At 46.0% G+C, this 16,944-nt stretch overlaps 1 protein-coding gene across 4 annotated transcripts in view; it reads right to left on the bottom strand.

The window, feature by feature from the left end:
* Positions 1–16,944, bottom strand: part of spsb3a (splA/ryanodine receptor domain and SOCS box containing 3a) — a 32,595-nt gene that overhangs the window by 7,650 nt on the left and 8,001 nt on the right. For all 4 annotated transcript variants that reach the window (XR_009803810.1, XR_009803811.1, XM_061884448.1 and 1 more), the window contains exons 4-7: positions 14,149–14,336; positions 12,149–12,251; positions 8,564–8,689; positions 6,587–6,984 (exon numbers count right to left, since the gene is read on the bottom strand). Coding sequence is in view for 2 of the 4 variants with exons in the window: in XM_061884448.1 (XP_061740432.1) it covers positions 6,620–6,984; positions 8,564–8,689; positions 12,149–12,251; positions 14,149–14,336 (782 nt within the window). In the remaining 2 variants the exon portion in view is untranslated. The remainder of the gene's footprint in view (positions 1–6,586; positions 6,985–8,563; positions 8,690–12,148; positions 12,252–14,148; positions 14,337–16,944) is intronic.

The following is a 16,944-nucleotide window of genomic DNA, read 5'->3' as shown; positions in this document are numbered from 1 at the left end:
TGGCTGAGTTCTTAACGTTTACTTTCAGAGCGTGCATATCACAACATACAAGATGCCGTCATGGCGACACAACCTATACCGGGCTACCACGCATGCGCGTCACTCCTGTTGCATGCTGGGTAGGGTAGTTCTCATAACATCACAATATAGTACCATGTATATGCGTTCAGTTTATCAAAGCACCAAGCAAACAATCGGAAAATTCCCATCATATCAATTCCTAGATATGGTCATAATTATTTTAAGTGCACTACGCAGAATAAACACAACATTATTAATATTGCTACTACGGATAATTTGATCAAAAATTCCCTAAAACAGCCCACTACCTATAATATAGGTTTTTTAAACATAAGATCCCTGATCAAAAAATGTTCCTGCTGTTACCTCAGAAATTGCCTGTTCAGATGTTATGATTGTGGCTCAGAGATTTGTATGTAGATTATATTTATTTTCCATAACAAACAGGATAACTTAAATACCCTGGCAGTGGCAATAAGCTTAAATGTTTGTATTTACATTTTTTGAGTTGATTTTCACAAAATATGCTATTTAACTGCTACTGTTTAACAAGGACTGATTTAAATTGTGTTTGCACAACAAATATTTTGGCGCTTTTGTTCATGTGGGAGAATATTCCAATAAAGGTGCACTACACACTACTTTTGAATTCATTATTGGGCTTTGCGTATACAATGCAGTTAATCGCGATTGATCGGAGAAATAGTGCGATTAACTTTGATTAAAATTTTTAATCGTTGCCCAGCCCTAAAATATTTATTACATCCATTTTTGGAAATGTTTCTAGTGAAAATAAAAACCGAGGTTTTTAGGCCATCTCCATGAAAGATTTTCTGTCCTGTAACCCGCTTTGAAAAGTTTCATTGTAGCATATATGCTGGACTATAAATGTAGAGCGCAGCAGGATATAACCCACGCCCACTACATTTTACACCAACACTATTATTTTTCCATATATTAGCCGCATAAGTGGCAGACATATACATTATATACATATTTATCTACATACCTTAGTTGTTCACAAACAGTGCCTGTAACAGGGCAGTAAAAGGGCTGATCAAACAAAACAGAAGTCACTCGCTCTCCAATCAGCTAAACAGACTCAATAACTCCACGTTGGCCTTCTGGTGGATTCACTGAGGAATTTGTGAAAGTGAAACAACACAAAAAGAATGTCGTTGTAAGTTAATAAAACTAACAGACACTCCTAAATGTGTTAGCACTTCAGATAATGCTAACGACGCTAGCTTGATAGCAGGTACAAATACAGAGGTCACACATGGGACGCTTTAGTGAGTAAGAATTGTTTTAGTTATATTGTAAAACTTCCAAATGTTGCTTGGAGTGATGAATGGAGAATACATACAGGTAGAGGCGCTATGGACGGCTACAAGACAGAACTGCATTCTACTTCCTGTTAGAAGCTCTAAATAAGGACAATGCCCCACCTGCAGTGAGCGAACTGTAACAATCAAACACTCTTTCACTGCATTTGTTTGTTGTCCTCAGTTGCATCATGGTCGTCAACCAAGCACAATCCATAAGTGAGCCACGCGGCAGAGTACAAAGCGTAGGACAAACTGGTGGTTTATAATCCCGAATTTAGGCTCATTTTCCTAGCAGAGAATGGCTTTGAATGGAGAAAGAATGGTTAGGGCCCAAAGACTGACAGAACCTACCACTAGACTAAGGGCCCAAGAACTGACAGAACCTACTACCAGATGAGGGGCCCAAAGGCTGACAGAACATACTACCAGACTACAGGCCCAAAGACTGACAGAACATACCACCAGACTAGGGGGCCAAACATTGACAGAACCTACTACCAGACTAGAGGACCAAAGACTGACAGAACAGTGTAGGGGCCCAAACACTGACTGACTGAACCTACTACCAGACTAGGGGCCCAAAGACTGACAGAACCTACTACCAGACTAGGGGCCGAAAGACTGACAGAACTTACCACCAGACTAGGGGCCCAAAGACTGACAGAACAGACTCGGGGCACAAAGACTGACTGAACCCACTATCAGACTAGGGGCCGAGAGACTGACATAACCTACTACCAGACTAGGGTCCTAAAGACTGACCGAACATACTACCAGACTAGGGGCCCAAAGACTGACAGAACCTACTACCAGCCTAGGGGCCCAAAGACTGAAATAACCTACTACCAGACTAGGGTCCTAAAGACTGACCGAACCAAGGCTCATTTTCCTAGCAGAGAATGGCTTTGAATGGAGAAAGAATGGTTAGGGCCCAAAGACTGACAGAACCTACCACTAGACTAAGGGCCCAAGGACTGACAGAACCTACTACCAGATGAGGGGCTCAAAGGCTGACAGAACATACTACCAGACTACAGGCCCAAAGACTGACAGAAAATACTACCAGACTAGGGGCCCAAAGACTGACGGAACATACCACCAGACTAGGGGCCCAAACATTGACAGAACCTACTTCCAGACTAGAGGACCAAAGACTGACAGAACAGACTAGGGGCCCAAACACTGACTGACAGAACAGACTAGGGGCCCAAACACTGACTGACTGAACCTACTACCAGACTAGGGGCCCAAAGACTGACAGAACCTACTACCAGACTAGGGGCCGAAAGACTGACAGAACTTACCCCCAGACTAGGGGCCCAAAGACTGACAGAACAGACTCGGGGCACAAAGACTGACTGAACCTACTATCAGACTAGGGGCCGAAAGACTGACATAACCTACTACCAGACTAGGGTCTTAAAGACTAACCGTACCTACTACCAGATTAGGGGCCCAAAGACTGACAGAACCTACTACCAGCCTAGGGGCCCAAAGACTGACATAACCTACTACCAGACTAGGGTCCTAAAGACTAACCGTACCTACTACCAGATTAGGGGCCCAAAGACTGACAGAACCTACTACCAGCCTAGGGGCCCAAAGACTGACATAACCTACTACCAGACTAGGGTCCTAAAGACTGACCGAACCTAGGCTCATTTTCCTAGCAGAGAATGGCTTTGAATGGAGAAAGAATGGTTAGGGCCCAAAGATTGACAGAACCTACCACTAGACTAAGGGCCCAAGGACTGAAAGAACCTACTACCAGATGAGGGGCCCAAAGGCTGACAGAACATACTACCAGACTACAGGCTCAAAGACTGACAGAAAATACTACCAGACTAGGGGCCCAAAGACTGACGGAACATACCACCAGACTAGGGGCCCAAACATTGACAGAACCTACTACCAGACTAGAGGACCAAAGACTGACAGAACAGACTAGGGGCCCAAACACTGACTGACAGAACAGACTAGGGGCCCAAACACTGACTGACTGTACCTACTACCAGACTAGGGGCCCAAAGACTGACAGAACCTACTACCAGACTAGGGGCCCAAAGACTGACAGATCTTACCACCAGACTAGGGGCCCAAAGACTGACAGAACAGACTCGGGACACAAAGACTGACTGAACCTACTATCAGACTAGGGGCCGAAAGACTGACATAACCTACTACCAGACTAGGGTCCTAAAGACTGACCGAACCTACTACCAGGCTAGGGGCCCAAAGACTGACAGAACCTACTACCAGACTAGGGGCCCAAAGACTGACATAACCTACTACCAGACTAAGGTCCTAAAGACTGACCGAACCTAGGCTCATTTTCCTAGCAGAGAAGGGCTTTGAATGGAGAAAGAATGGTTAGGGCCCAAAGACTGACAGAACCTACCACTAGACTAGGGGACCAAAGACTGACAGAACTTACTACCAGATGAGGGGCCCAAAGGCTGACAGAACATACTACCAGACTACGGGTCCAAAGGCTGACATAAAATACTACCAGACTAGGGGCCCAAAGACTGACAGAACATACCACCAGACTAGGGGCCCAAACACTGACAGAACTTACTACCAGACTAGGGGCACAAACACTGACTGACTGAACCTACTACCAGACTAGGGGCCCAAAGACTGACAGAATTTACCACCAGACTAGGGGCCCAAAGACTGGCAGAACTTACTACCAGACTAGGGGCCGAAAGACTGACAGAACTTACGACCAGACTAGGGGCCCAAAGGCTGACAGAACAGACTATGGGCACAAAGACTGACTGAAACTACTATCAGACTAGGGGCCGAAAGACTGACATAACCTACTACCAGACTAGGGTCTTAAAGACTGACCAAACCTACTACCAGACTAGGGGCCCAAAGACTGACAGAACCTACTACCAGACTAGGGGCCCAAAGAGTTACATAACCTACTACCAGACTAGGGTCTTAAAGACTGACCGAACCTACTACCAGACTAGGGGCACAAACACTGACTGACTGAACCTACTACCAGACTAGGGGCCCAAAGACTGACAGAACTTACCACCAGACTAGGGGCCCAAAGACTGGCAGAACTTACTACCAGACTAGGGGCCGAAAGACTGACAGAACTTACCACCAGACTAGGGGCCCAAAGACTGACAGAACAGACTATGGGAACAAAGACTGACTGAACCTACTATCAGACTAGGGGCCGAAAGACTGACATAACCTACTACCAGACTAGGGTCTTAAAGACTGACCAAACCTACTACCAGACTAGGGGCCCAAAGACTGACAGAACTTCTACCAGACTAGGGGCCCAAAGAGTGACATAACCTACTACCAGACTAGGGTCTTAAAGACTGACCGAACCTACTACCAGACTAGGGGCCCAAAGACTGACATAACCTACAACCAGACTAGGGTCCTAAAGACTGACCGAGCCTACTACCAGACTAGGGGCCCAAAGACTGGCAGAAGCTACTACCAGACTAGGGTCCTAAAGACTGCCAGAAACTACTACCAGACTAGGGTCCTAAAGACTGACAGAACCGACTACCAGCCTAGGGTCCTAAAGACTGACCGAACCTACTACCAGACTAGGTGCCCAAAGACTGACAGAACCTACTACCAGACTAGGGTCCTAAAGACTGCCAGAAACTACTACCAGACTAGGGTCTTAAAGACTGACAGAACCTACTACCAGACTAGGGTCCTAAAGACTGACAGAACCTACTACCAGCCTAGGGTCCTAAAGACTGACAGAACCTACTACCAGCCTTGGGTCCTAAAGACAGACAGCACCTACTACCAGACTAGTGGCCCAAAGACTGACATAACCTACTACCAGACTAGGGTCCTGAAGACTGACCGAACCTACTACCAGACTAGGGGCCCAAAGACTGACAGAACCTACTACCAGACTAGGGGCCCAAAGACTGACAGAATTTACCACCAGACTAGGGGCCCAAAGACTGACAGCATAGACTAGGGGCCCAAAGACTGACTGAACCTACTATCAGACTATGGGCCCAAAGACTGACAGAACAGATTTACGGTCCCAAGACTGACCGAACCTACTACCAGACTAGGGGCCCAAAGACTGACAGAACCTACTACCAGACTAGGGGCCCAAAGACTGACAGAATTTACCACCAGACTAGGGGCCCAAAGACTGACAGCATAGACTAGGGGCCCAAAGACTGACTGAACCTACTATCAGACTATGGGCCCAAAGACTGACAGAACAGATTTACGGTCCCAAGACTGACAGAACCTACTACCCGACTAGGGCCCCAAAGACTGACACAACCTACTACCAGACTAGGGTCCTAAAGACTGAGAGAACAGACTAGGGGACAAAAGACTGACAGAACCTACTACCAGACTAGGGGCCCAAAGACTGACAGAATTTACCACCAGACTAGGGGCCCAAAGACTGACAGAACAGACTAGGGGCCCAAAGACTGACTGAACCTACTATCAGACTAGGGGCCCAAAGACCGACAGAACCTACTACCAGACTAGGGGCCCAAAGACTGACAGAATTTACCACCAGACTAGGGGCCCAAAGACTGACAGAACAGACCAGGGGCCCAAAGACTGACTGAACCTACTATCAGACTACGGGCCCAAAGACTGACAGAATTTACCACCAGACTAGGGGCCCAAAGACTGACTGAACCTACTATCAGACTAGGGGCCCAAAGACTGACAGAACAGACTTACGGTCCCAAGACTGACAGAACCTACTACCAGACTAGGGTCCTAAAGACTGACGGAACCTACTACTAGATTAGGGCCCTAAAGACTGACAGAACCTACTACCAGACTAGGGGCCCAAAGACTGACACAACCTACTACCGGACTAGGGTCCTAAAGACTGAGAGAACAGACTAGGGGCCAATAGACTGACAGAACCTACTACCAGACTAGGGTCCCAAAGACTGAGAGAACAGACTAGGGGCCAAAAGACTGACAGAACCTACTACCAGACTAGGGTCTTAAAGACTGCCAGAACCTACTACCAGACTAGGGGCCCAAAGGCTGACAGAACATACTTACGGTCCAAAGACTGACAGAACCTACTACCAGACTAGGGGCCCAAAGGCTGACAGAACATACTTACGGTCCAAAGACTGACAGAACCTACTACCAGACTAGGGTCCCAAAGACTGAGAGAACAGACTAGGGGCCAAAAGACTGACAGAACCTACTACCAGACTAGGGTCTTAAAGACTGCCAGAACCTACCCGCGCACACGTCCAGAGCGTGGTCTGCCTGGCTCAAGTCCAGCGGCATCTCTTCCTCTGGCAGGCCTCGGGGTCGGACACACAACCCTCCGAGTCGCTCTGGCAGGAAGACGGCCCCGCTGAGGGAGGCAGAGTGGAGAGGTCCTCTGGGGCCACACTGTGGAGGTTGAGCAGCCAACCCAGTTTGTTGCAGAGCAGCAGGCGGAGCCCGGGTGGCAGCGGCAGAGCGTCCAGCGTGTGGACACAGTCTGGCAGCAGGTGGCGCAGGCGGGCACAGCACAGGTACAAGAGGGAGGTGGGCACCCAGCAGGACCGGATCACCTTCATGCTGCTCTTGGCTGCCGTGGAGCACGCCATGGGGTACACGCTTTTATTGTGGAGGTCGCTGACAGCAACACCTAGTGCATTGAGAGGTAGAAGCTTTTATTGTGGAGGTCGCTGGCAGCGACACCTAGTGCATTGACAAGTAGAAGCTTTTATTGTGGAGGTCGCTGGCAGCAACACCTAGTGCATTGAGAAGTAGAAGCTTTTATTGTGGAGGTCGCTGGCAGCAACACCTAGTGCATTGAGAAGTAGAAGCTTTTATTGTGGAGGTCGCTGACAGCAACACCTAGTGCATTGACAAGTAGAAGCTTTTATTGTGGAGGTCGCTGGCAGCAACACCTAGTGCATTGAGAAGTAGAAGCTTTTATTGTGGAGGTCGCTGGCAGCAACACCTAGTGCATTGAGAAGTAGAAGCTTTTATTGTGGAGGTCGCTGGCAGCAACACCTAGTGCATTGAGAAGTAGAAGCTTTTATTGTGGAGGTCGCTGGCAGCAACACCTAGTGCATTGAGAAGTAGAAGCTTTTATTGTGGAGGTCGCTGGCAGCAACACCTAGTGCATTGAGAAGTAGAAGCTTTTATTGTGGAGGTCGCTGGCAGCAACACCTAGTGCATTGAGAAGTAGAAGCTTTTATTGTGGAGGTCGCTGGCAGCAACACCTAGTGCATTGAGAAGTAGAAGCTTTTATTGTGGAGGTCGCTGGCAGCAACACCTAGTGCATTGAGAAGTAGAAGCTTTTATTGTGGAGGTCGCTGGCAGCAACACCTAGTGCATTGAGAAGTAGAAGCTTTTATTGTGGAGGTCGCTGGCAGCAACACTTAGTACAGCAAGTAGGACATTTTAGTCCTCAGACAAATGTTTTAAAGTGATTTAGATTACCTTTTTTTATTTAGATGACCTTTTTTATCCTATGCACTGGCACATACCCACCTATGCACTGGCACATACCCACCTATGCACTGGCACATACCCACCTATGCACTGGCACATACCCACCTATGCACTGGCACATACCCACCTATGCACTGGCACATTCCAAATATGCACTGGCACATACCCACCTATGCACTGGCACATACCCACCTATGCACTGGCACATACCCACCTATGCACTTGCACATACCCACCTACGCACTTGCACATACCCACCTATGCACTGGCACATACCCACCTATGCACTGGCACATACCCACCTATGCACTGGCACATACCCACCTATGCACTTGCACATACCCACCTATGCACTGGCACATACCCACCTATGCACTGGCACATACCCACCTATGCACTGGCACATACCCACCTATGCACTGGCACATACCCACCTATGCACTGGCACATACCCACCTATGCACTGGCACATACCCACCTATGCACTTGCACATACCCACCTATGCACTGGCACATACCCACCTATGCACGTGCACATACCCACCTATGCACTGGCACATACCCACCTATGCACTGGCACATACCCACCTATGCACTGGCACATACCCACCTATGCACTGGCACATACCCACCTATGCACTGGCACATACCCACCTATGCACTGGCACATACCCACCTATGCACTGGCACATACCCACCTATGCACTGGCACATACCCACCTATGCACTGGCACATACCCACCTATGCACTGGCACATACCCACCTATGCACTTGCGGTTCTTGAAGAGGGTGAGCGTGCCATGCCAGGTGTCCAGGTGCAGCCCGATGATGGAGCCCTGGCCGAAGCGGGAAGCAAAGTTGACCTTGTCTCCTTTGTGGTGCAACAACCCTGTCACACACAATCACATCAGGAGGATTGGACAAACACTACCAGTAAAAGACACACAATACCAGTGTAGGACACACACTATCAGTGTAAGACACACACTAACAGTGTAGGACACACACTACCAGTGTAAGACACACAGTACCAATGTAGGACACACAGTACCAATGTAGGACACACAGTACCAATGTAGGACACACACTACCTGTGTAGGACACACACTACCAGTATAAAAGACACAGTACCAGTATAAGACACACAGTACCAGTATAGGACACATACTAACAGTATAAGACACATTACCAGTGGAGGACACACAATACCAGTGTAAGACACACAGTACCAGTGTAAGACACACAGTACCAGTGTAAGACACACAGTACCAGTGTAAGACACACACTACCTGTGTAGGACACACACTACCAGTATAAAAGACACAGTACCAGTATAAGACACACAGTACCAGTATAGGACACATACTAACAGTATAAGACACATTACCAGTGGAGGACACACACTACCAGTATAGGACACACAATACCAGTGAAAGACACACAGTACCAGTGTAGTACACAGACTACCAGTGTAAGACACACAGTACCAGTGTAAGACACACACTACACGTATAGGACACACAATACCAGTATAAGACACACAGTACCAGTGTAAGACACAAACTACCAGTGTAAGACACACAGTACCAGTGTAAGAGACACACTACCAGTGTAAGACACACACTACCAGTGTAAGACACACAATACCAGTATAAGACACACAGTACCAGTGTAAGACACACAATACCAGTATAAGAGACACAGTACCAGTGTAAGACACACACTACCAGTGTAAGACACACAGTACCAGTGTAAGACACACACTACATGTATAGGACACACAATACCAGTATAAGACACACAGTACCAGTGTAAGACACACACTACCAGTATAGGACACACAGTACCAGTGAAAGACACACAGTACCAGTGTAGTACACAGACTACCAGTGTAAGACACACAGTACCAGTGTAAGACACACACTACACGTATAGGACACACAATACCAGTATAAGACACACAGTACCAGTGTAAGAGACACAGTACCAGTGTAAGACACACACTACCAGTGTAAGACACACAATACCAGTATAAGACACACGGTACCAGTGTAAGACACACAATACCAGTATAAGAGACATAGTACCAGTGTAAGACACACAGTACCAGTGTAAGACACACACTACCAGTGTAAGACACACACTACACGTATAGGACACACAGTACCAGTATAGGACACATACTAACAATATAAGACACACATTACCAGTGTAGGACACACAGTACCAGTGTAAAACACACAGTACCAGTGTAAGACACACACTACACGTATAGGACACACAATACCAGTATAAGACACACAGTACCAGTGTAAGACACACAGTACCAGTGTAAGACACACAGTACCAGTGTAAGACACACAGTACCAGTATAGGACACACAATACCAGTGAAAGACACGCAGTACCAGTATAGGACACACAATACCAGTGAAAGACACGCAGTACCAGTGTAAGACACACACTACACGTATAGGGCACACAATACCAGTATAAGACACACACTACCAGTATAGGACACACAATACCAGTGAAAGACACACAGTACCAGTGAAAGACACACAGTACCAGTGAAAGACACACAGTACCAGTGTAAGACACACACTACCAGTGTAGGACACACAGTACCAGTGTAAGACACACAGTACCAGTGTAAGACACACACTACCAGTATAGGACTCACAGTACCAGTATAGGACACACAGTACCAGTGTAAGACACACAGTACCGGTGTAGGACACACAGTACCGGTGTAGGACACACAGTACCGGTGTAGGACACACAGTACCGGTGTAAGAGACACAATACCAGTATAAGACACACAGTACCAGTATAGGACACACAGTATCAGTATAGGACACACAGTACCAGTATAAGACAGACAGTACCAGTATAGGACACACAGTACCAGTATAGGACACACAGTACCAGTATAGGACACACAGTACCAGTATAGGACACACAGTACCAGTATAGGACACACAGTACCAGTATAAGACACACAGTACCAGTAAAGGACACAGAGTACCAGTGTAAGAGACATAGTACCAGTATAGGACACACAGTATCAGTATAGGACACACACTACCAGTATAAGACAGACAGTACCAGTATAGGACACACAGTACCAGTGTAAGAGACACAGTACCAGTATAAGACACACAGCACCAGTATAGGACACTCAGTACCAATGTAAGAGACACAGTACCAGTATAAGACACACAATATCAGTATAGGACACACAGTACCAATGTAAGAGACACAGTACCAGTATAAGACACACAGTATCAGTATAGGACACACAGTACCAGTGTAATTGACACAGTACCAGTGTAAGACACACAGTACCAGTGTAAGACACACAGTACCACTATTAGACACACAGTATCAGTATAGGACACACACTACCAGTATAAGACAGACAGTACCAGTATAGGACACACAGTACCAGTATAAGACACACAGTTCCGGTATAGGAGACACAGTACCAGTATAAGACACACAGTATCAGTATAGGACACACAGTATCAGTATAGGACACACAGTATCAGTATAGGACACACAGTACCAGTATAAGACACAGTACCAGTATAGGACACACAGTACCAGTGTAAGAGACACAGTACCAGTATAAGACACACAGTATCAGTATAGGACACACAGTACCAGTGTAAGAGACACAGTACCAGTATAAGACACACAGTATCAGTATAGGACACGCAGTACCAGTGTAAGAGAGACAGTACCAGTATAAGACACACAGTACCAGTATAGGACACACAGTACCAGTGTAAGAGACACAGTACCAGTATAAGACAACACAGTATCAGTATAGGACACACAGTACCAGTGTAAGACACACAATACCAGTGTAAGACACACAGTACCAGTATAGGACACAAAGTACCAGTATAGGACACACAGTACCAGTGTAGGACACACACTACCTGTGTAGGTCACACACTACCAGTATAAGACACACAGTACCAGTATATCAATCAATCAATCAATGTTTACTTATATAGCCCTAAATCACTAGTGTCTCAAAGGGCTGCATAGGACACACAGTACCAGTGTAAGAGACACAGTACCAGTATAGGACACACAGTACCAGTGTCTGACACACAGTACCAGTGTCTGACACACAGTATCAGTATAGGACACACAGTACCAGTATAAGACACACAGTACCAGTATAGGACACACAGTACCAGTATGACACACAGTACCAGTATAGGACACACAGTACCAGTATAAGACACACAGTACCAGTATAAGATACACAATACCAGTATAAGACACACAATACCAGTATAGGACACACAGTACCAGTGTAGGACACACAGTACCAGTGTAGGACAGGCCCCAGCTGTCCAGGTCTTTCCCTAGCAGGCTGCAGAAGGTGTGTCTGTATTTTTCTAGGTTGACGTCGCAGGTGCCGATGCCCACCATCTGTAGCAATGAAGGGAGGAAGAAAGGAAGGAAGGAAGGAAGGAAGGAAGGAAGGAAGGAAAGAAGGAAGGAGCGTTAGGCCTTTTGGTGCTGGACCGCTCACAGTCCCCTACCATGTTGGTTCTATACACCGCTCACTGCTGCCTACCATGTTGGTTCTATACACCGCTCACAGTCCCCTACCATGTTGGTTCTATACACCGCTCACTGCTGCCTACCATGTTGGTTCTATACACCGCTCACTGCTGCCTACCATGTTGGTTCTATACACCGCTCACTGCTGCCTACCATGTTGGTTCTATACACCGCTCACTGCTACCTACCATGTTGGTTCTATACACCGCTCACAGTCCCCTACCATGTTGGTTCTATACACCGCTCACAGTCCCCTACCATGTTGGTTCTATACACCGCTAACAGTCCCCTACCATGTTGGTTCTATACACCGCTCACAGTCCCCTACCATGTTGGTTCTATACACCGCTCATAGTCCCCTACCATGTCGGTTCTATACACCGCTCTCAGTCCCCTACCATGTTGGTTCTATACACCGCTCTCAGTCCCCACCATGTTGGTTCTATACACCGCTCACAGTCCCCTACCATGTTGGTTCTATACACCGCACACAGTCGCCTACCATGTCGGTTCTATACATCACTCACAGCTGCCTACCATGTCGGTTCTATACACCGCTCACAGTCCCCTACCATGTTGTGTTCTATACACCTCTCACAGTCCCCAACCATGTCTGTTCTATACACCGCTCACAGTCCCCTACCATGTCGGTTCTATACACCGCTCTGTCCCCTACCATGTTTGTTCTATACACCGCTCACAGTCTCCTACCATGTTGGTCCTATACACCGCTCACAGTCCCCTACCATGTTGGTTCTATACACCGCTCACAGTCCCCTACCATGTTGGTTCTATACACCGCTCTCAGTCCCCTACCATGTTGGTTCTATACACCGCTAACAGTCCCCTACCATGTTGGTTCTATACACCGCACACAGTCGCCTACCATGTCGGTTCTATACATCACTCACAGCTGCCTACCATGTCGGTTCTATACACCGCTCACAGTCCCCTACCATATTGTGTTCTATACACCTCTCACAGTCCCCAACCATGTCTGTTCTATACACCGTTCACAGTCCCCTACCATGTCGGTTCTATACACCGCTCTGTCCCCTACCATGTTTGTTCTATACACCGCTCACAGTCTCCTACCATGTTGGTCCTATACACCGCTCACAGTCCCCTACCATGTTGGTTCTATACACCGCTCACAGTCCCCTACCATGTTGGTTCTATACACCGCTCTCAGTCCCCTACCATGTTGGTTCTATACACCGCTCACAGTCCCCTACCATGTTGGTTCTATACACCGCACACAGTCGCCTACCATGTTGGTTCTATACATCACTCACAGTCCCCTACCATGTGGGTTGTATACACCGCTCACAGTCCCCTACCATGTGGGTTGTATACACCGCTCACAGTCCCCTACCATGTTGGTTCTATACACCGCTCACAGTCCCCTACCATGTTGGTTCTATACACCGCTCATAGTCCCCTACCATGTCGGTTCTATACACCGCTCTCAGTCCCCTACCATGTTGGTTCTATACACCGCTCACAGTCCCCTACCATGTTGTGTTCTATACACCGCTCACAGTCCCCTACCATGTTGTGTTCTATACACCGCTCACAGTCCCCTACCATGTTGGTTCTATACACCGCTAACAGTCCCCTACCATGTGGGTTGTATACACCGCTCACAGTCCCCTACCATGTTGGTTCTATACACCGCTAACAGTCCCCTACCATGTGGGTTGTATACACCGCTCACAGTCCCCTACCATGTGGGTTGTATACACCGCTCACAGTCCCCTACCATGTCAGTTCCATAAACAGGCGAGGTCATCTTGATCTCCCAGAAGTGCTGCCCCTCCCCCAGCTGCTTGGAGCCGCGGATGGCAGCGGTCCCACAGCTGTACTCGGAGTGGAAGTTGACTTCGCGATGGTCGCCACTCAGCAGCGTGGCCGTGGAGCGGCTGCTGTCGTCCCACACCCACTCAAAGTCTACAAACACAACATGGATGGCTATGGATCAGCAGCTCCAAAGTGCCAACTCACTTTTCATTGCCATGTTGTATCAAGTACATCATTAGTGGAGCTGTCAATCAAAGCTTGTGTGTTTCATCACTTTTCATTGCCATGTTGTATCAAGTACATCAATAATGGAGCTGTCAATCAAAGCTTGTGTGTTTCATCACTTTTCATTGCCATGTTGTATCAAGTAAATCAATAGTGGAGCTGTCAATCAAAGCTTGTGTGTTTCATCACTTTTCATTGCCATGTTGTATCAAGTACATCATTAGTGGAGCTGTCAATCAAAGCTTGTGTGTTTCATCCCTTTTCATTGCCATGTTGTATCAAGTACATCATTAGTGGAGCTGTCAATCAAAGCTTGTGTGTTTCATCACTTTTCATTGCCATGTTGTATCAAGTACATCAATAGTGGAGCTGTCAATCAAAGCTTGTGTGTTTCATCACTTTTCATTGCCATGTTGTATCAAGTACATCATTAGTGGAGCTGTCAAGCAAAGTTTGTGTGTTTCATCACTTTTCATTGCCATGTTGTATCAAGTACATCATTAGTGGAGCTGTCAATCAAAGCTTGTGTGTTTCATCACTTTTCATTGCCATGTTGTATCAAGTACATCATTAGTGGAGCTGTCAATCAAAGCTTGTGTGTTTCATCACTTTTCATTGCCATATTGTATCAAGTACATCAATAATGGAGCTGTCAATCAAAGGTTGTGTTTCATCACTTTGCATTGCCTTATTGTATCAAGTACATCAATAATGGAGCTGTCAATCAAAGGTTGTGTGTTTCATCACTTTTCATTGCCATATTGTATCATGTACATCAATAGTGGAGCTGTCAATCAAAGGTTGTATTTTTCATCACTTTTCATTGCCATGTTGTATCAAGTACATCATTAGTGGAGCTGTCAATCATAGGTTGTGTGTTTCATCACTTTTCATTGCCATGTTGTACCAAGTACATCATTAGTGGAGCTGTCAATCAAAGCTTGTGTGTTTCCTCACTTTTCATTGCCATATTGTATCAAGTACATCAATAGTGGAGCTGTCAATCAAAGCTTGTGTGTTTCATCACTTTTCATTGCCATGTTGTATCAAGTACATCAATAGTGGAGCTGTCAATCAAAGCTTGTGTGTTTCATCACTTTTCATTGCCATGTTGTATCAAGTACATCATTAGTGGAGCTGTCAATCAAAGCTTGTGTGTTTCATCACTTTTCATTGCCATGTTGTATCAAGTACATCATTAGTGGAGCTGTCAATCAAAGCTTGTGTGTTTCATCACTTTTCATTGCCATGTTGTATCAAGTACATCATTAGTGGAGCTGTCAATCAAAGCTTGTGTGTGTCATCACTTTTCATTGCCATGTTGTATCAAGTACATCATTAGTGGAGCTGTCAATCAAAGCTTGTGTGTTTCATCACTTTTCATTGCCATGTTGTATCAAGCACATCATTAGTGGAGCTGTCAATCAAAGCTTGTGTGTTTCATCACTTTTCATTGCCATATTGTATCAAGTACATCATTAGTGGAGCTGTCAATCAAAGGTTGTGTTTCATCACTTTTCATTGCCATGTTGTATCAAGTACATCAATAATGGAGCTGTCAATCAAAGGTTGTGTTTCATCACTTTTCATTGCCATATTGTATCAAGTACATCAATAATGGAGCTGTCAATCAAAGGTTGTGTGTTTCATCACTTTTCAATGCCATATTGTATCAAGTACATCATTAGTGGAGCTGTCAATCAAAGGTTGTGTTTTTCATCACTTTTCATTGCCATGTTGTATCAAGTACATCATTAGTGGAGCTGTCAATCAAAGCTTGTGTGTTTCATCACTTTTCATTGCCATGTTGTATCAAGTACATCATTAGTGGAGCTGTCAATCATAGGTTGTGTGTTTCATCACTTTTCATTGCCATGTTGTATCAAGTACATCATTAGTGGAGCTGTCAATCAAAGCTTGTGTGTTTCATCACTTTTCATTGCCATGTTCTATCAAGTACATCATTAGTGGAGCTGTCAATCAAAGCTTGTCTGTTTCATCACTTTTCATTGCCATGTTGTATCAAGTACATCATTAGTGGAGCTGTCAATCAAAGCTTGTGTGTTTCATCACTTTTCATTGCCATGTTGTACCAAGTACATCATTAGTGGAGCTGTCAATCAAAGCTTGTGTGTTTCATCACTTTTAATTGCCATGTTGTATCAAGTACATCATTAGTGGAGCTGTCAATCAATCAGATGAATGACACTTGGAAGTAGTGTCAGAATGTCACACAGCCTGAAATTACCATGCATCTTTTCTACCTTTTTTTACAGTTTGTTTGCTGTACTTTTATTGACATGTTTTCTGAATGCATTCATACAAATGATGTACTGCGTGCATAATGTGTAAGCTGCACCTATCTTTACCACCAATGTTGTTTTATCATACACTGCAAACACTGATTGGTGCAAATAAAAACTGGCTACAGTTAAAAAGTCATACATTTGACTTTTTCCAACCGATACGGATATTACATTTTAAAGCATTTATCAGCCGATAATATCAGCAGTCCGATGTTATCGGACATCTC

The sequence above is a fragment of the Nerophis ophidion genome, linkage group LG23, assembly GCF_033978795.1.
Source record: "Nerophis ophidion isolate RoL-2023_Sa linkage group LG23, RoL_Noph_v1.0, whole genome shotgun sequence".
Classification (NCBI taxonomy): domain Eukaryota; kingdom Metazoa; phylum Chordata; class Actinopteri; order Syngnathiformes; family Syngnathidae; genus Nerophis; species Nerophis ophidion.
Note: the sequence above shows the minus strand (reverse complement) of the source record. Positions and strands in the feature narration are given on the sequence as shown.